Consider the following 21666-nt stretch of genomic DNA (forward strand, 5'->3'; position numbering starts at 1 on the left):
TACAGACTAGGGGGTGGAGACTTAAAATAAATGAGGGAATAATTCATAATCACATGTTTGTTTTAAAAAAAACTTCCAGCAGGGATTTAATACTAGTAGGCAATCTGTCAACGTGTCTTGGATTACCTGCATACAGAATTTGGTTAAGAAGATTTTTAATAAGAGAAATGATAACTGGGGATTCATTCAGAAGGAGCCCTAGCCCAGAGTATCCCACGTCTCTGAGTCTCATACGTTGTTTACTCCGTTCATAGACTTTAGTACATTTCAGCATCTGCTCTACAATCTGTGAAGAAAGATCACAGAAATCACACCCATAGAAAATTACACATGCCTTCTATATACAAATACCAAGCAATCTTATTAATAGAGTCTGAATTATAATTTGTCTGTGCATAATTTTTTAAAGAAATATGCCCCCAAAACATAAATACTAATACAAAAATAAATGCAGGTACTCTCTGATCTTTAAAGATAGCAAATCTTCAAATATTCTGCTTCACTGGAAGACAACATTATGAAAAGTACAGTAAGTAGCAACTGTAAGGAACTGATAATTTCTAGTCAGCATACTATTACTACTGAAGAATAACTATAAGCAGGTTCACTAAATTAATATATTCTACATAAATTTGTATCCATTTTAAAACAGGGTTTAACTGCCAAAGATATTTCAGATGAAAGAGAGCATACATTTGCAAAAAAGTTACCATTAAAGAACTTATACTAAATGTATTACCTTGAATACAAGTTCCCTTAGCCTGTCAGAATATCTCTGATTCAGTAACAGAGCATAGAGACTATCAGCATTTCCTGGTTCAAAAAGTAACAAGAAAAGCTGGTCCCGGGTTGGGCTTGTATGAAGTAGGCTGAAGAGTACATCAAGAATCCCACGGAGCTACAAAATAAAAACACACACCTAAATAAACCCCATAATCCATGCAACCTTGATTATAATGCCCAACTCAAGGGGAAAACATCCTAACTTCCCTCCAAAAACAGCATCTTACATTGCATTTTCAGAATAGCCTCAATGCCCCTTTCAACCATATTATATTTACAATCAGCTTTAGTGGCTCTAAAGCTGTTCTTAAATATATATACACATACGCACAGAGGGCACTTGCATAAAACTGTAAACAAAAGAGGTTTAAGCTGAGCAAAGGGATTTGTCATTGCTTGTATTACCGGAGAGCCTAGTGGCCCGAGGACCCAATTGTACTAGGTGCTGTACAAACAAACACAGAAGAGAGGAACTCCAGACAATGATTATACACATTATGAACAATGTGCTCAATGAGCTTCGAGATGAAAGCGAGAAGGGAGATGGGGCTTTGAAGAGGCAAGTGAAGGTGAAGGGTAGGTATTTTTACAATGGGAAAGACTAAAGCGTTGTTTGTATTGTGAGATGAAAGAGCCAAAGAAGAGAGAGAGGTTAAGAAGAAGAGTAAAATAGGGAATGAGAGTGGGCAGAAGGGAGATCAGGAGATGGGACAGATCACTGGGACAAGTGGAGGCATTAGAGAAGGAGAGCAAATGAGAAACTTCTGCATCAGTGATCAGTCAACGGGAGGTGAAGGTCACATCATCTTGTCAACTTTCTCTTGAAAGAATCCTGTGCAGAAAGAGAAATGGTGGCAGGAAGAGAGGAAAGGAGGGTTTGAGGAGTGAGTCAAAAGGTAGCTAAAAAGTCAGTTGGGACTGTGGGTATGAGATTCAATTAAGTTGGTGAAGAAGACTTAAGCTAGAAAGATGGCAGAACTGGAAGAAAAGAAAACAGATTTGTAATGGAGGAAGTCAGCCTGGTCACAGGACTTTTGCCAGCAATGCTACACAGCACAAGAGCAGGAACGTAGGAAGTAGATACTGGGAATGAGCCAGGGTAGAGCTTGTGATAGGAGAGGGAAAAAGAGAGTCAAGGACAGAGGAGAGGGAGAATGGAGAGAACCAATCACCATATCAATGAAATATAAACAGAAAAAACAAATCATTACAACTTTAGAGCAATGAAGTCCAATTATCTCCATTTTATGCAGGCTTAGAAAAATACTGATACCCAATCACGCTGCATTTTAACCAACTCGCATGCTTACCAGAGAAAAAGGAATAGGATCATCAGTTAAAGTATTACCCATTGCACAGTTCTCTGTGCAGTTCCACAATGGGCTTAATTCTATAGCCTGCCACAACTACAAAGTAGTAACATATATGCTGCATTAGATTTTGCCTGCATCATTTTTTATCTCTTTCTTTCAACAAAGCTACGGTCAAAACTCCTAAACACTAAAAGGTGGGATGCAACTGCAGATGATACCTGTTCCTCTTCACTGGTCGCAGCTATATATCCCATGATGCTCTGTATTTCTTCATGTGTCCCACCTTTGCTTAGGAAATATTTGATCAGTCCATATAGGAATGTTTGTATTGTTCTGAGGTCATCTGGAGCTAAGTCACTGTCTTTATAGCCACTACTAACACAGACAAGGAAAAAAGGACAGTTAAAAAACAACACATTTCTTGCATTACACAATTTGTGATTTATAAATATCACTCTGCTAATATTTCCACTACTTGTTTTAGTAATCCTGCTACCCTATCCTTGGAGTGATATTCAAGATGACAAAGTGGGAGTAACCAAAAGCAGAACTGGGGTTTTGGAGCCTGATAAACCCCCAGATGCGGACCTAAACCTGATCTGGGGACTTACTATTATTATTAAGCATTTTTATTATGGTAGTGCTTAATGGGCAACCAAGAACAGGACCCCGTTATGCTAGGTACTGTCCTAACAGCAGATGGTTCTTGTCTCAAAGAGCTTACCATCTAAATAGAAATGTAAAAGCATTTCAGTTTTCAGTTTTCTAAATAAATCTCTACCCACTTTCCTTGAAGACATCGTTGAAAATTATAAGCAGATATAAATTGATGTAAGCCTATCACACTAAGGGTGAAAGCTTGTCCTGAAGATCCCAAAGATGATGTTACTCTTTTGGGACAAACTTTCCTCCCACTTAAAATCCTGGACATAAAGCTTGTAGTCAGGCTATATTTTCTTGATAATTGGGATGCTGGGTGATTTAATTAACAAAAATAATTAAAAAAACTTTTTCAACCTTTAAACTGCAAGCAAGTTTTCTACACATTTCTAGTACTTTTGGAATGAGCTTGCCAGAGCCAGGAGAGCAAAAAAGGTGTCCGGAATGCTGCCCCTGAAATTGTGCTGCTCCCGCAAGCACATGCTTGGTTTGCTGGTGCCTAGAAACAGCCCTGGAGCTTGCTGCAGTCTAGTTCTAACACAGGGGTCAAGGGAAAGTAGTAATTTTGGTAACGGAGAATTAAACTCAAAAACTTGATCAGCTCTCACTTTTAATTCATGTTTTCTGCCTGGCCTTTTGTGAAAAAGGTAACAATAGCATACAACAAATTAAGGAGCATAAACCTCATACCCATAATAAATCCTGAGTGTGTCTAGTAGAAACTGCACTCCATACTTCTTTCTGAAGAGCCTCCTGCTGTCTTTGATGATTGTGGAAAGGTACTGTATATGTCCTAAAATACAAAGCTTTCCATTAGAACCTAGACAGGGATTTATGAAGAGCAAAGGTACTGTGTTTTAACATAACTATCTCAAGTTGTATAATCTCACCAATCCGGAAAGGGAAGTCTCCACGGTTCCAGATACTAAAGTCAAAAGTAATGTTGATACATCTGTTGCAAAAGTTGCACATTTTTTTCCACAGAGACCTGTTCTATCAATAACTGCAGAGCCATCAGTACATTCACATCCATCAAGCTGCCTGGTACCTAAATTCAAACAGATGGGTACAGGGTATATATAGTAAGTTATTTAATGAGCAGCATATGCATTTCTATTAAACTGATATTTAAAAATCAGATCAACTCCCTAGTCTTGCACACAATACAGTATTTCCTTACCTTACAACAACTCTGTTAAACCAAACAGCTGTTTGAATAATTCAATAATTCCTTTGTCATCTAAATTAAAAGGTTTTGACTGAAATTTGTATCTGATTTTTGTTCTAGTTTAAATAGTTGAACTGTGAAATCTATAACAAACACAGCAAAACATAAGAATGGCCATACTGCGTCAGACTAATTGTCCATCTGGCCTAACATCCTATCTTCCAACAGTGTCCAGTGCCAGCTGATTCAGAGGGAGTGATCAGAACACTATGACTATGAGTCATCAATGTGAATGAGCCATGAAAAATTGATAATGCAATCCCAGGATACATCGGGAGAGATAGGGAAGTGTTATCATCATTATCCAAGGCATTGGTGAGATCTCATCTGGAATACTGTGTGAAGTTCTCGTCTCCCATGTTTAAGATGAATGCAAACTGGAACAGGTGTACAGAAGGGCTACAAGGATGATCAGACGAATAGGGAACCTATCTTACAAAAGGAGGTTGGGCTTGTTTAGCCTAGCCAAGTGAAGGCTGAGTGGAGATATGATTGCTCTATATGAATGCATCAAAAGGATAAACATCAGGTAGGGAGCGAGTAGAGTTATTTCAGTTAAGGGCTAAAGTTGGCCCAAGAACAAATGCATATAAAACTGGCCATCAACAAGTTTAGGCTTGAAATTAGATGAAGAGTTCTAATCATTAGAAGAGTGAAGTTCTGGATCAGACTCCCCAGGGCAAAAATCCTAACTGGTTTTAAGACTGAACTTGATAAGTTTATGGAGATGATGGTATGATGAGATTGCCTACAAGGGCACGGGGCCCATTTGTGACTGCTAGTAGAAAATATCTCCAATGGGTGGAGATGGGACACTAGATGGGGAAGGCTTTGGGATCCCCGGGAGAACACTCACTGTAATGTCTGGCTGGTGAATCTAACTGATTGCCATATTTGGGGTCAGGAAATAATTTCCCCCCAAATCAGACTTGCAGAGACCCTGGGCAGTTTTCACCTTCCTCTGCAGCATGGGGCACAGGTCACTTGCTGGTTTCAACTAGAGTAAATGGTGGATTCTCTGTAACTTGAAGTCTTTAAATCATGATTTAAAAACTTCACTAACTCAGAGGTAATGGGTCTATTACAGGAGTGGGTGGGTGAGGTTCTGTGGCCTGCAATGTACAGGTCAGACTAGATGATCAAGATGGTCTCTTCTCGCCTTAAAGTCTATAAATTATCAGTAAATCATATTGTCCAGTCCCACCTTCTGTCACTCAGAGGCTTATGGACCCAGGAGCATGGGGTACATCCCTGACCATCTTGGATCAAAGCCATTGACAGACCTATCCTCCATGAACTTATCTAATTCCTTTTTTAACCCAGTTATACTTTTGGCCTTCACAATATCCCTTGACAATGAGTTCTACAGGTTGACTATGTGTTGTGTAAAGAAGTACTTCCTTATGTTTGTTTTAACTTGCCGCCTATTTTTTAATTGGGTGACCCCTGTTCTTGTGTTACATTAAGATGTAAATAAAACTTCCTTATTCATTTTCTCCACACCATTCATGATTTTATAGTCCTCTATCATATCCCAACCCTTCAGTCATCTCTTTCTAAGATGCACAGTCCCAGTCATCTTATCTCTCCTCAGAGGTCTTATTTCCTATCCCTTCCTAATGGTTCCTAACATTCTATTAGCTTTTTTGACTGCTGCTGCACATTGAGTGGATGTTTTCAGAGAACTATCCACAATGACTCCATGATATTTTTCTTGAGTGGTAACAGCTAATTTAAATCCCATAATTTTGTGTGTATAGTTGGGATTATGTTTTCCAATGTGCACTACTTTGCATTTATCAACATGGAATTCCATCTTCCATTTTGTTACTCAGTCACCCAGTTTTATGAGATCTCTTTGTATCTCTTCACAGTTGGTTTTGGACTGAACTATCTTGAGTAATTTAGTATTGTCTGCAAACTTTGCCACCTCAATCTTTATCACTTTTTCTAAATTATGTATGAATATGTTGAACAGCATTGGTCCCAGTACACATCCTTAAAACATAAGTAGACAAAGTTGCACAAGTATCATAACATCTTGTTTTCAGAAATCTACAAGAATGTAAAAATATTATACTAGTCCATGAGTAGGCAACCTATGGCACGGGTGCCGAAGGTGGCACACGAGCTGATTTTCAGTGGCACTCACACTGCCCGGGTCCTGGCCACCAGTCCAGGGGGCTTTGCATTTTAATTTAATTTTAAATGAAGCTTCTTAAACATTTTAAAAACCTTATTTAGTTTACATGCAACAATAGTTTAGTTTGTTAGTTATTATAGACTTATAGAAAGACATCTTCTAAAAACATTAAAATGAATTACTAGCACGCAAAACCTTAAATCAGAGTGAATAAATGAAGACTTGGCACAGCACTTAGGAAAGGTTGCCTACCCCTGTACTAGTCTATGTATTGTATCTGTACATATGCAAGACAGAAGGGAAGTACAAAGTTAGTTATGCTAACTCTATGTTCCTATGCACCAGAAAGCACAGATACTCGCTTGACAATAGTCTGAACCTCAGAAAACCTTTGACATTTAGAATGAAAACCATGGCCTAATGATTTCAGTGGAATCAGAATTTCACCCAACATTGATTACATGAGAAATAACTTTTTCACCTTCTGTAACAAGGCTCCTAGGGTAGCAACTCCATGGAGTGAATGAGATTATCTTGGTTAATAGGGTGTCTTGAATAAAGTGCTTTATCATCAAGATGAAAGTTGCAATAATATTCTTCTCTAGACGAGCATCTGCAAAACAGATCGTTCAGTTAAAAACCCTTTTTTATAATTTCATTATCGTGTCATATTAGGAGGAATAAGAAGTGAAGCAGAAATGTTTTTATTCTCCACTATTTTCCTGAGCTTCCTCTCTCCACTGATATTTGCTACCTTGCTGTAGACGGTGTTTAAAGCCTGTGATGCTGAGGCAAAGTCATATATATTCTTCCCCACAACAAAGCAAATGGCCAGTCGTGACTTCAGCTGCTTTAATCCATTCACCTGTGGCATTGGACAAGGTACTCTTCTCTAAGCCACAACCTGGATCGTCTTTTGCATGTTCTGCACTTGCTCTACACACACATATTCTTCCTCTTTCCGCACATCTGGATATGCCTAATATATCTAGAACTGTTTTAAATTAGGAGAGAGAAATAATGAAGCAAAATCAAAGTGTATCATATTGCTTCACAAGTAGTAATTTCTAAGAGGCGTTCTGTTAAATTACAAGAATTCTCTTCAAGCTGTTAAGTCAGTACAGCTGAAGAGCTATTTAAAAATAGTTTTCTTCTTAAATGTAAAGAGGGAAATCTGTGGTTCAGATGGGTTTTTTAAAGCATATTCATAAAATTACTAAGAACTTCAATAGTTAACTAAAATTCTGCAGGCTACTGGTTGTAACATGAAATATGACATTACCTCCCCGATTCAGGACCCACTGAACAATGGGAAAATGTGCTATTGACTTCAGTGGGCTTTGGATCAGGCCCTTTTTTATTTTTCTAGGTACTCAAAAGAACCACTTTATTTAGAAATAAATGTGCACAGTTTGACTCAGTACATAAAGTTAATACAGCAAAATACTATTAAATTCATTCTACGAATGTGTCCTGTGTGTTCTTGAAGTTAATTTTAAATAGTGCTGAAATCCTATCTTATTACATGTCCAACTCAGAATAAAAAATTTATTAAAATTACATGGCTACTATAATAGAGTTAATACGTAATCATATAAACCAATTCTTTCCACTGTTGTAGTCCTTTGTATTTATTAAACCTTTAACTTTAATATGGTCGCAAATCTATAGTATTTTCCTACCTGAAGCCTTTGTAGATGATAACACTATCCAGTCTCCCTCTACTGGAGTCACCAGTTCCTGAGGTATAGTTTCCCCTTCAGACCTCTCAGGCACCTGTCCACTTAGAAAACTGATCTGCTCCAGTAATGGAAACAGCACATTCAATCCACCAATACAATTTATCATATCCTATGGGGAGGGGGAGAGAGAAAGCATGCACAAATTTGTGGGGTTTTTGGTTTTTTTTTTTTAATGTAAAAGAAATATCTATATAATATTTAATGTAAAAGAAATAAGAAGGGCACTTATGTACTTATGAGTTAATCAGAATTCCTTGTCACTTGGAAACTAGTTAAAAAAGAACAGTAACAACTTCACAACAGTTTTAAAAGTAGGTTTAAAGGTGTTTCGGACAACAATTTTTTGCAAGTATTTCAGCTAACTTTTGCGGTTTTACAACAATTTGTTTTTTCTGTTGCTGCATGAAACACCTGCACAAATAACATGGGAAACTCACTCTAAGTGTAACAGACTACGTGACAGAAAATACTATCTAATACATATACTGGAGAACCAGAAAGAAATGTACTCTCTTCTGATCTCTTTGAATTAACACTAAAAAGTATACTAAAAAGTTTAGATACATATGAATTTTAGTTTAATAGTGTCTCTCTGAAAAGTCTCTGCTTCAGAAAGTTTACATACAAATAAAATGATAAAGCAAATTATTTCATTTGCTGAGTAATGTTAATGAAACATATATTCCTTTACTATCTCCTAAAATTCATCATCATTTGTACACTAATAGGGATAGCATGGAATTTGACAAATTCAATAAGTGGTTAGCAAGCTAGCCAGGGATACCTGTTACGCTTTCAGTGCACTGAAAACTGAAGTGTATCAGAGTTCTTTAAGAGCAGCAAAGAGTCCTGTGGTACCTTATAGACTAACAGACGTTTTGGAGCATGAGCTGAATACCCACTTCGTAGGATGCATGAGTTCTTTCGTGTGATTTATTAATGGTCACAGTTTAAAAGACTGATTTTGAAGAGATATTTCACAACACATACCATATCTACAGACTAAAAAGAATGATTTTTCTCTCATTCTCTCACATGCAGAAATCTCAGGTGAATAAACAATAAAACAAAAACCACCAAAAACTATGTGGGTACTTCCCCACTTCTTCCTTTTGGGTACTGGGAAGGAGACACCACACTCCCTCTCCAATGTTTACCTCCCCATCTCTCTCATTACTATCTCCTTCCACTGCTTCGCTCCACCCCAGACCTCTTCACAACACCTCTCTCTTCAGCCTGCAGAATCCCTCCCCTGCAGGCCCGTGTCAAGTTTTTTCACACCTAATGTATCTCTCCAATACGCCCTTGCTGTTTCTGTGAGAACAAAACAGGAAGCACCTCTCAGAGGCAGTGCAGAGATATGCTACATAGGGACAAGCACAAGCCAGCTAGTTAACATGCAGAACATTTGTCTGAAGTCTGAGACCACTCTCTCATTTCTCTTTAACCCTGAAGAATTCCTAGACAGTGTCCCACCAGCATCTATGCAGTGTCTTCATTATGGGGCTTCTAAAGACCACGATTGGGGGTGGGGGCCTGCTGGCTCCTGACACTCCCATAATGAGCTCTTCACACTTTCTGCTGGGCAGAACTATGCTCAACATAGCTCCACAGGGAACCAGTGGTGTACAAGCAGCGTTCTTACACCTCTGGGCAAGGATACCAAAATCACGGCATTTTCAAACTGTTCATATAAATTGGACCACCCAAAATTAACTAGTAAATGTTCCTACACTTTCTGGAAGTGTATCAATCAACTAACACAAAGCCTATTCTCCTACAACATTCACTTTGAGAGACACAGTGTGAGTATCAGTACAGAATAGCTGCCATTAAATGTACACTATTACTGGCACAGGGAGTCTTTCAGAAGAGTCTGAACTTCATGTTCACTGCAGACAGCTACCATTTATTTATGCATATATTAGTCCTCAACTATAGTCGTCTACTACAAATTCCCTACACTCACAACTCAGGTCAACCCCTTTTGTAACTGTTGTTCTTCAAGGTGTGTTGCTTACATCCATTCCATTGTAAGTGTGTGTGCTCGCCACATGCACTGGTGCCAGAAGTTTTTCCCTCAGTGGTATCCATAGAGGACCGGCTCTGGCACCCTCTGGAGTGGTGCGTGTATGCACTAGTATAAGGGGGGGGGGCACTGGCTCCCCCCTCTCTCAGTTCCTTCTTGACAGAACTCCAACAGAGGGGAAGGAGGGTGGGTCATAGAATGGACATGAGCAACACTTCTCGAAGAAAAGTTACAAAAGTTGACCGTCTTTTCTTCTTAGAGTGCTTGCTCATGTGCATTCCATTGTAAGTGACTCCCAAGCAGTACTACTGGAGGCAGGCAGGAGTTCATGGAGGCAGGTAGGAGTGCCGACTGCAACACAGCTCTGCGAAAACCAGCGTCATCTCTGGCTTGCTGGGTGATGGCGTAAGCATTATGAATGTATGAACTGAAGACCACGTTGTGGCCCTGCGGATGCCCTGGATAGGGACATGCACCAGGAAGGCAGCTGAAGACACCTGCACCCTAGTTGAGTGAGCCTTCACTGTTGGTGAGGCACAGCCTGTGCCAACTTGTAACAAGTGTGATGCAGGTGGTGACCCAATTCAAAATCCTCTGAGAGGACACTGGCAGGCCCTTCATCCTGTCAGTGATCATGATAAAGAGCTGGGTTGATCTATGGAAGGGCTTTGTGTACTCCAGATAGAAAGGCAGGGTGCACCTGACATCTACATTGTGCAGCTGCCTCTCCTTATTGGTTGTGTGAGGCTTTGGACAGAACATCGGGAGAAAGATATCCTGGTTGACATGGAAATGCAACACCACCTTTCGCAGGAAGGCCAGATGAGACCACAACTGGCCCTTGTCCTTGTAGAATACCCTGTATGGGGGCTCCAAAGTGAGAGCTTTAATCTTAGAGACACGTCTTGCTCAGGTAATAGCTACAAGGAATGTAACCTTCCATGACAAGTAGGAAAGGGAACAAGAAGCCACAGGCTCAAAGGGTGGACCCATGATTCTGGAGAGGACCAGGTTGAGGTCCCATTGGGGAACTGGGTCCCGGATCGATGGAAAGAGTCTTCCAAGGCCTTTCAGGAACCTGACCGACTCCTTATGTGAGAACATAGATCTACCCTGGATGCAAGAATGGAAAGCAGATATGGCTGCCAGGTGAACCTTGATCAAAGAGAATGCGAGACCTTGGTGCTTTTAGTGAAGCAGGTAATCCATGATGAACTGCAGAGACACCTGAGTCGGGGAGATAGTCTGCTCTGATGCCCAGCAGGAGAAACAGTTCCATCTTGCCAGGTAAGTTGTTCTGGTGGAAGGCTTTCTGCTCTCCAAGAGAACCTGCTGTACCTGACTAGAGAAGGCTTGTTCCTCTGGATTCAGCCACGTAGCATCCAAGCTATGAGATGGAAAGAGGTGAGGTTCGAGTGCAGGAGTCGACTGTGATCCTGCAAGAGTAGGTCCGGGCAGCTAGGAAGTGGCCATGGGGCTGCCCCGGTTTGGTCTATGAGTATGCCAAACCAATGCTGGTGAGACCATGCTGGAGCAAATCATAATGACCCGTGCCTTGTCCCTCTTTATTTTTGAGAGGACTTTGTTGATGAGTGGAATTGACGGAAAGGCGTACATCAGGTCTCCTGACCAAGACAGGAGAAAAACATCAGATAGTGAGCCTCTGCCGAGGCCGTGGAGAGAACAAATCCGATGACACTTTCTGTTCTGGCTGGTGGCTAACAGGTCCACTCGGGGAACTCCCCACTTCTGGAAGAGCACTCTGATGACCTCTGAGTGAAGGGACCACTCATGGTGAGAAAAGATGGACCTGCTGAGGAGATCAGCCAGTGTGTTCTGGACACTGGGGAGGCAAGACGCTTCCATGTGGATTGCATGCTGGATGCAGAAGTCCCACAGACAGAAGGCCTCCTGGCACAGAGCCGATGACCGAGCTCCCTCCTGCCTGTTGACATAGAACATGGAGGCCATACTGTCTGTCGACATCTGCACCATCTGGCCAGACAGTTGGCGAAGGAAGATATTACAAGCCAGGCGGATGGCTCTGAGTTCCCTGACATTTATATGCAATGCAAGCTCCTTTCAAGACCACAACCCTTGAGTCTGCAGTGTATCAAGACATACTCCGCAACCGAGGTCAGACGTATCCAAAAACAGGGAGACAGTGCTTGTGGGCTCACAAACACCACACCTTTCAACACCAGAATCAGGTCAGACCCTTTTGGGAAGGGATCCCAGTCTGTCCCCAGTACCATGGGGTATGGTAACTCCTCTACTACCCCAATCCATTACCAGGTAAAATTGCTCTGGGCCTGAGCTTCCAATCCCCTTGAATGCATTCCAGCTTCATCCTTGCCCCCGGGATAAATCAATGTGGCTTCACCCGCCCCCTCTGAATGAGTGAGAGGGCCAAGGTCGTGTCCCCCGAGCCCCTCTGGGGCTTCCTCCTCACTCACACGAGGATGGTGGGCAGTCCTCACTCCTTTTTCTGCCCCCCCCACCTCAGTCCAGCTGCAAAACTTGGCTAGGCCACATTCCATCTCTGGCAGTCCCTACATTTATATCCTGGCTGTCCACATCGCCAGTACACAAGCTGCTCCGGAAGACTAGGGATTCCCTTGGTCTCCTCCTCCATCTTCTTCTCAGGGCTTCTCCCAGGGGCGGGGGGCTCTCAGGGTTTCCTCCCCCACTCGAGATCTCAGCATGTCCTACCCTTCTTTCAAGGAAAATTCACCTCCGTGTACTCCATCAATTTAACAGCAGCCTCTACCGTATTCGGCTGGTGTCACTCCCAGACTCACATAGCCTCTTAGAGGCCCTGAAGAACTGCGTAAGGATCACCCTTTCCGTGATTTCCCCCACGTGTCCAGCCAATATGTGGCCCAGTCCGTCAGCTTTCAGGCACAGGCTTGGGACCTCAAACCCCTCATCCACTGGGCCGACCAAAATTTTGGTCAGTACTTCTCCGCCCAGTGTCCCACCCGGTCTAGGACAGCCGCCTTCACCATGTCATAATCCTTGGCCTGTTCATTGTTTAGCACCATATACGCAGCCTGGGCCTTGCCAGCCAGATAGGGGACCAGTCATAGGGCTCAGGTTGCCCTATCCAATCCAGTGCCTATGGCCACCCACTCAAACATATAAGGGAAGGCATTGGGGTCATCGGTGGGGCCCATCTTACATAGGCCTAGTCCTGGTGTTTGGGTGCCATCTCCTCCTGGGGGCCTCACCAGCTTTTGCAGGAGCTGCTGCTGCACATTGGCCTGCTCTCTGATAAAGTCCTGGAGAGTCTTTGGCTGTCCAGCCTGTCAGGTGAGTAAGGCCAGCCTCTCCACCCGGTGGGATTGCTGGAAGGCCTGCAGTGCTTTCTGCATCTCCTCCTGCTGCTTGGCTAGCCACTGCAAGGTTCCCTCCATCTTCGGGTTGCAACACCCTGGTGATGGCTTGTAGTTCTGGACAAGCCCCCATGTGTAACGGGGTCCACGGTGAGCCCCTGGGTATTTGGCCCCTTGGCCTCCCTCTTCAACGGGTCAGGGACACTTCAATCTGGTGCAACATCCATGCTCTTTATTCTCAATAGGTTTCCCACCACCAGTTCCCAACTGTATACAGGCTTCACAGCTACTTTGCCTACAACAGGCCTAGCCCACAACAGACTAGGAGATTCCCACCTCCTTCTGTGCTTAACTTTTCTCTTTCCCTTCCCCTCCATTCTCTGGCTTCCTCCCAGCCTTAATAGCTCTGGGCTAATAAGACTGCGAGGTGTGGCCAGTTACCAGGCAGGCACCAGGCTATTCACCCAGCCCCAATCTATTCCCCTTGATCGTGGCTGGAGTGGCAGGAGCTGACTAAGGGCTTCTCAATCAGCACCTTCCCACAAGCCAGTACCGGATTGGCGCTGATTGCAGGTTGGTGCCGGCAGCGTGCTCTGGACCAAGTCGCAGTGCTTGGAGCAGAATGCAATCTCGTTGGTTCCGAGGCCGGTGCAAGAGCCGACTCCATAAGGAGCACTCGGAGATGAATGTCCCGCTTCTTTTTAGTCCGAGGCCTGAAGCTCTTGCAAATGTGACACTTGTTTCCCCTAAACACTTTAGGCAGCTTCCAAGGCGATGTTTTTCCAACAGTCACAAGGTTTGAAGCCCGGGGACAGAGGCATTCCCCGTACCTAGGCCGAGTCCCATACAGGACTGACTAACTATTTCTAACTTTACACTAAGGGAACTATTAACTAAACTACTTTATAAAACAACAGAGACAGAAAAGCTTGCTGAAGCAAGGAGACACTTCCAGCACCATCACTGGCAGTAATAAGAAACTGAGGGAGCGGTGAGCCGATGGTGCCCCTTTATACCAGCGCATATGCGCACCACTTCAGAGGGTGCCAGAGCCGATCCCCTATGGATACTACTGAGGGAAAAATTTTCTGGCACGCCTTCATGTGGTGAGCACACGCACTGACAATGGAATGGACATGAGCAAACACTCGAAGAAGAAAAAAATTATTTTGTACCTGAGGATTCCAGCTTGGTAGTTCATTTCGATTTGTACACCAAATAAGTGAGCCCTAGCCTAGATGATACTTTTGGGTCAAAGTCAGACCTGGAAATCAATGTTGCTCCTATATACAGCAGGTCTGATTCTCATCTTTGAGATCAGTGTGTGCTAATGAGTTGGCGATGGGGTGAGTTAGTGAATAAACAGGTAACAGTGACATAATAGACTAAGCTGGTGCACACTCAGTGAATCTCTTCCTCGTCTCCACGAATCTGCAAGAACTAAATCATTAGAATATTTTCGGGAAGTGGGAGAAACACTGGCCTATATGGAGGACTAGGTAAATTAATTAACTGACGTTAATTCACACTCTGAGAATTTAAAATCGCTACTACTAAGTATTATTAGGGAGAAAAGGTAGAGGTCATAAAATGCTTTCAAAATATAAAACGTATTACTTGCAGTACCACAATAACTTTTAATATTCTAATTTTAAGTTTGTTTTCAAACATCATCTATGGACTGTTAGCATGACTGCGCTTTCCCAAAATTTACTTTGACACCACCACAACCCTAAAATTCGCTTAATTCACCTTGAAAACACTGCTATGCATGGTGTTGCTCCTGCACAATGGGAACTTCTAGCACTCCTTAAGCATCCAGTATATGATAACTACTTTGTATTTATATCAGATTGTGATGATTTAATATTAATTTACCTTGACGTCCCAGTTCACTACTTTGTTTCCAGTTAGTCTTCCATGTAAAAGATTTGTGGACAGGTCAAGGCAGATTGGGTTTCTGCAGGCCTAAAAAAGGAAGAAAACATGAGCTTCAGCATTACTTCTGAAACAAATTCAGGGTCACTGAATTACCTATAAATTTACATAAAAGACTGCATAGCATACTGAGGTAAGGCAGGAAACAGCACTGTGGCGATACTAATGGCAAGATTTTAACAATGTGGGATACCCAGAATACATTTCCTAGTATCTTGGATTCACTATTCACAATTTCACCACTTACAGCATTCTTGGCCTTTTGGTAGAATGAGAAATAAAATACACCAATCTATAGTTTAGTTATGGACAGCGCAAGGACTAAAACAGGAACCCACACTACTCATGTCAATGGAAATTAGTTAGATTATCAACTCGTCCTTCAGGAAAGAGTGCTGACTCATACCCTTTATACCAAGTGAGGCATTAATACCGGTGCCGGAAGATAGTTTATTCTAACCAAAAAGTAAATGCACAGAAAAAGCTACCAACCCTAAAAGGGCGGGAAACAAAACACACCATATTTCAGTAAAAGCAGGAGGGCAAGAATGACAGGCTCACAACACTCACACTGTGATACCACCCAAAATGCCATCCAGCTGTGGTTCTTTTAAGTTTTATTCCACAATATCATGTAAAATAACCTCACCCTACATTAAGCAGCGGGGGCCATTGTCTGGCTTGTAGGAAAAGGTGTATGACCCCTTTAAAGGACAGACAGCCAGAGTGCTGCAGCTTCAGACCAAGTTAGTGTGGGGACGGTGACCTATCCCCACCCTAGGTGACTGGAAGAAAGGGGGGACTATTTAGGTCCACTCCAGTGCAGGAAAAGCCCTCTTAACTGAACCAGCTGTGCAGCAGGAACAGCTGCATAAACTTCACTCTCTGGTGGCTCCACATGGTAGCAGATTGGTGAGAACAGGGAGGTGGAGGGCAGAGGAGTCCTCCCTCCAACCTGCAGCAGGAGAAGCAAGAGTTTTGCAGCCAAAAGGGGAAAAAGTTGTAAACTCATTAGAGCAGGGCTCTAGCAGATTTGTGAGAACAGGAGGAGGGAAGGTGTCCCCCTTCCAGCGAGGGATGGAAGTTCCAAACCCAGTTCTGGGTGCACAGAGTAAGGCTTGAGAGACCATGGAAGACTGGGGATGTTGGGATCTTCACTGCATGGGCAAGGACTGGGGTAGGTAGTTCCCAGCATGGTCTATCTACCAAATGGATTTCCCTCTGCTGGGAGGTAACATGAATCCTGGGGAAGCAAACACTCGCCATGGTGAACTAGCTGCATTTGGGGGGTGGGGTAGGCAACAGAGAATTGATTCAAGCCATCTGGGTAGTTGCTTCCAAAATTGTTTCCATAGCACTACAAGGCTTACAAGGTGCGGTGGGTCACCCACAGCCAGGACATTTGAACAAACAGATTGCAGGACAGGAGAATGACCAGGCTGGTAGCACCAGAGTGTGACCAGCACCAGATGGAGGTTGCAGAGGCAGGGCATGAAAGGGAGTCCTTTCTGTCCAATACTGCAATGGGCATCCATTAGGCTGTCAAACAATGAAAAATATTAAGTGCAAATTAATCAGATTAAAAAAATAATCACAATTAATCACAGTTTTAATCACACTGTTAAACAATAACAGAATAACATTTATTTAAATAATTTGGATGTTTTCTACATTTTCAAATATTTTGATCTGAATTATTCCCCAGAATACAAAGTGTCAGTGCTCACTTTATTTTTTAATTACAAATTTGCATTGTAAAAAAAAGTTAAATTAAAGAAATAGTATTTTTTCAATTCACCTCATATAAGCACTGTAGTGCAATCTGTTATTGTGAAAGTGCACTACTGGATGAGGAATTACAGGTAGGATCCCATAAATGTAAACAAACTTGTTTGTCTCAGCAATCGGCAGAACAAGAAATAGGACTGAGTGGACTTGTAGGCTCTAAAGTTTTACATTGTTTTATCTCTGGGTGCAGTTATATAACAAGAACAAATCTACATTTGTAAGTGCACAGTCAGGGAGGCATTTCCAGTAGCACTTTTTGGAGCTTTAAGATCAGCAACTAGTACTTGAGTCCTGTAGGGATTCTTCTGGAAGGGCTTTAGAATTGAGGGATATATATTGAGGGGGGCAATCGGTGATATAACTTTGAAGATGTCAAAGGCAGATCAGGAGGAAAGGGTGAATTCATATTCTACAACAGGCGATGAGCCTGGGATCTGCAGAGTGGAGGTTGTGAGGGCATACATGGCAATAAGGCCAGGAAAAAATGGGTCCCTCTTTGATTCATGACGATGGGAATCCCCTCACAACATACTAGTTTGTTACAGTTTTAAGATGGGGTCTGACAGGGTTGGGGCTTTAGCACATGACTTGGTTCCCACTCACTCAAGATCATTCAGTAGTGGGGGCTAGTGTAATTCAGGCATTGGGTGTAGGCATTCTGAAGCAAAAAGAACGTATGAGAGACTCCAGGTGGGGAATTGGTGTTAATTTTCCCTTATGTCTGTATTCCAGATGCTGGCAGGCCAGGCAGACAGCCATATAGATCTGTGGTCACAGTATTGTTTACTGGGCACACATGCAGGCTTCCAGGTTGTCTGGAGGATTGCAGCTGGACATTAGTGGTGAGGCAATCCTGAGCTGCCAGGGGAGCGGGGGCATGTTATGGGAACAGCTGATGGCCCATCTGCCTCTGATGGCCTCTGAGCAGGCAACAAACATTCTGGGTCAGACCAAAGGTCCATCTAGCCCAGTATCCGGTCTTCCAACAGTGGCCAAATCCAGGTGCCCCAGAGGGAATGAACAGAACAGGAAATCATCAAGCGCTCACTCCTCTGTCGTCCATTCCCAGTGTCTGGCAAACAGATATGATTGTGGTTCACCTCAGGGAAAATTATTAGGGAATGTGTAAAAGGGTGGACTTATTGATCAGAGCTAAAAGGGACTTAGGGCAGATCCTAGAATTTTTACTCCAGGGAAAAGTTATCTGGTCTGACACATTGCAACGCAGGGTGTGGCGGGGAGCTGTGAAGCTGGCAGATCTGCCTCAGGTTGGCAAGTCTAGGACTATGTGAATAGGGAGGTGGCCAAATCCATAGATGGCACTGGGGGGTTGGTAATTTCTCATCCAGACTTAGCAAAGGAGGCATCAGAATGATTCAGGGAGGATAAGGTCTACCCTATCAGACTTGGGAGCTGACAAGTTTTTAGCCAATATTAAAGAGGATATTAGTAGATGTCTGGGAGCCTGGCTAGGTATGCGGGGGGAAGTAGACAAGCTAATTGCTGGAGCCTCCTTGTGGCAGATATCCAGTGCAGGTTCTCCATGGAGAAAGGATATGGCTATCAGATACAATGGATTGGTAAAGGATTTAAAAGAGGTATTCTTTAAAGGAGCAGAAATAGGAGTTTTGGGGCTATGACTGGTATGTCAGCGAGCCAACTCTCTCTCCTTTATAACCCTCACCCCCGAACCTCACTTGATGGGTGGAGCTGACAGCACTCACTCCCCCTGTGTATATGTAAATTGTTATGGAATTACTTGCACTGTACACTTCTATCTGCTGGGTACTCACAGACATTTAGGAATAAAGTTGTGGCCTAATTAAACCACAGCCAGTGTTTCCTGTCCTTCTTCCCGCATAGCCGGACAACAACACTTTACGGAATAAAGAAAACATTGTCCATAAAAGCAAACCTGTTGCATTCTAAAAGTTAATCAAAGTTAATCTGTAGACATTTAAAGCTACTGTTCATAACATTTTAACCTTTCGAAAAAAACAAACTACTGTAAAGTATGTAAGCAAATGGAAAACATGCTGATTACTACCTTGGGTGTATAGTGAAGAAGCACTTTACTGGGCAGATCTGCCACTTCAGACTCTTGGGATTTCCATGGAGTTAAACAGTTTGGGCCTGTAAAATATTTTTAAGTACATGCTAGATTTAAAGTTTGTGTTAATAAATTTTACTACGCTACACTCTGCTAGAGATACAAATAGGACACCTTGAACTACACATATCCTGACCAAATATTTGACATACCTCCTTAACCAAAGATTATTTTAAAAATAACTCTGTGATTCCATGAGATTTTACTCTTTACAAATAACCCTCTGGCTAAAAAATAAATTAAGTTATATGAAATGAGATTTGTATGTTCAAAAATTGTCAGTATTTTGTCTTTACAAATATTCCATTTCACACTTGAGTATCATCTCTCCCTAAAGATCACCAGCAGTTAGGAAGATCAGATCCTGAAGATAGCTTTATATAGTAACAAAATGAGATTACATTTATTTTAAAATGCTGTGATTATTCACTTATCAAAGTGCATTCTTTTTACAATTTTTGGTAGTAATAAGACATCATGTAACTCATATACCTAATCTTTTTAAAGATAGTTTTATATACATCATCAAAATGTTCTGAAAAAGATCATCTCTCAATTGCTAATGTAAATCCTAAAGGATGAGCTCCCAAGGCTGAATAATGACTTAAGTGGTTTATCAACCACAGCACAACATTTGAATACTCTCACTTACATGCCCATATGTTGACAAATCATGTGAAAAAACACTCAGCATTGCAGAGTGTATAAGTGGGTCACACTTCAAGAAGCTCAGCCTTTCAAACGCTTCAGACAAGTTTAGTTTTCTTTACAAGATCACACAGAACTATGACTTATTTTTAAGCTTTATTAATTGTTAAATAATACATGGACTCTTGCATGAGGTTTTTGAAACTGGATATGGACCAATAATAAAACAGATACAGGACACTGAAAATATCTTTAACACACATGCAAAAGCAAAATGAAAATTGGATGGATAAAGCTGTGGCCTTTAACTGAATAATTTAATTGCCTAATTTTTAATACCCAACTAAAGATTTTCATTCAACTTTTTTAGCTAATAGGCCAAATTCTGCTTTCAGTTTAATTTGCTTAAACCCAGAGTAGCTCCACCGAAGTTAATGGAGACGCTTCAGATTTCACTCATGTAAATGAGAGCCCAAATTGGTCGATATCCGTTTAAGTTTTTTTTAACACCTCTTCAGGATTGGTGGATATAAATTTCTGTGGACTTCTCTGCATGTCTATAAATTTGATACATAACAGGGGAATAGGAGAATCTGTGTAAATATACCAAATATATTATAACAAATGTGTTACTATAAAAAGATATGAATCAGCTCAAAAAACTGACAGTTTATTTTTAAGGACATATCTATCAGTTTGGCACAGTGCAAGCTGTGTACTTAGACTGTAAATTCTTTGGGGGCAGGGATCATCTTTTTGCTGTGGTGTTTGTACAGATGTAGCACAATGGCATCCTGGTCCATAGCTGGGATTGGAGATGTTCCCACTATACAACCACCACCAACAACCACTTACCTGCCAAATATAAAGCTTTCACCTGAGAGGGCTGCAGTGCTTCATGGAAGATGATAACTGACCCAAGCTGGCCCTCCAGTGATGTTGGACATCCCCATTCACTGTCCTGGGTACCCGCAGAGATCAGCTTGGTGATCAACTCTGATTTCCCAAGCAGTCCGCCCCAACTAGCTGGAGAGAGAATCCCACCTAGAGATGTTCGATGAGGCGTAATAGGGGAGGAGAAGGGTGGGTCCGGTATCTGAGATGGAGGAGGAGTGGTTGTCCTCTGACCAGCTGAACCAATGCAGCAAGAAGTAAAAGGCTGGAGATGCCAGTGTAGGAAATAAAAAAAAATAATAATGTTATAGCCAAATGTCAAACATCCTTGAGGCTTTCACAAAATTAAACATAAAAAATAAGTGAGTTGACTAAATCTAATGATCTTTCAGAGCAAATCCACCTTGACTGAGGAAACAGGTGAAGAAAGACAGCAATATATTGTTGGTGTACATTATGCACAAAAAGCGCTAGAAAGTGCATATTAATCCTTCTCCAAGCAGGAGTAATTTTTTCCCCTGGCCTCTGCAGGGAGCATCAAGGCTTCTGTCCCAGCAGACCATTCCCCTTAGATCATATTTTAGCAAGATGTATCTCCTACAATAATCTTGTCACATGAAGTATTCTGCTTGATTGCTTGCACTAATAAAAAGCTTCAATGCCATCTTCCCATGCCATATTGTGCAGCAAGAGGTGTCCCCCACCTCAAATTTTATAAAAGAAGCTGAATGAATGTTTTAAAGTTTCTAAACTGTCACAGATGCATCAAAAAAAAATCAACAGTTTTGTCTTACAATCAGCAGTTATGTTTGCTTTTAATAACTAAGTACTTGATTCTTCAACCTTTACAGGAAGCATGTAAGTCATGCAAATAGTCATAATGAAGTCAATGGAACTACTCATATGAATGTATGCCCCAAACCAAGGAGGACTGCAGAACTGGGGCCTATAAAAATAAAAGTAATGGCTCAGTATCATAACATTAAGCCCAGGTTTAAAACTGACTTGCTCCAAAAAAAGGAGCAACCGTTTACAACAGCATCCACATATTACAT

The 21666-nt window shown here is 42.0% G+C and overlaps 1 protein-coding gene across 1 annotated transcript in view; it reads right to left on the reverse strand.

Moving 5' to 3' along the window:
• NBEAL1 (neurobeachin like 1) overlaps window positions 1-21666 on the reverse strand; it is a 142394-nt gene that overhangs the window by 47234 nt on the left and 73494 nt on the right. The window contains 13 exon segments of the mRNA XM_030580909.1: window positions 127-286; window positions 740-898; window positions 2315-2471; window positions 3447-3549; window positions 3647-3699; window positions 3701-3804; window positions 6609-6646; window positions 6649-6681; window positions 6684-6740; window positions 7810-7978; window positions 15112-15201; window positions 19007-19092; window positions 20573-20876. Of these exon segments, the coding sequence (XP_030436769.1) occupies window positions 127-286; window positions 740-898; window positions 2315-2471; window positions 3447-3549; window positions 3647-3699; window positions 3701-3804; window positions 6609-6646; window positions 6649-6681; window positions 6684-6740; window positions 7810-7978; window positions 15112-15201; window positions 19007-19092; window positions 20573-20876 (1513 nt within the window).

The sequence above is a fragment of the Gopherus evgoodei genome, chromosome 11, assembly GCF_007399415.2.
Source record: "Gopherus evgoodei ecotype Sinaloan lineage chromosome 11, rGopEvg1_v1.p, whole genome shotgun sequence".
NCBI lineage: Eukaryota > Metazoa > Chordata > Testudines > Testudinidae > Gopherus > Gopherus evgoodei.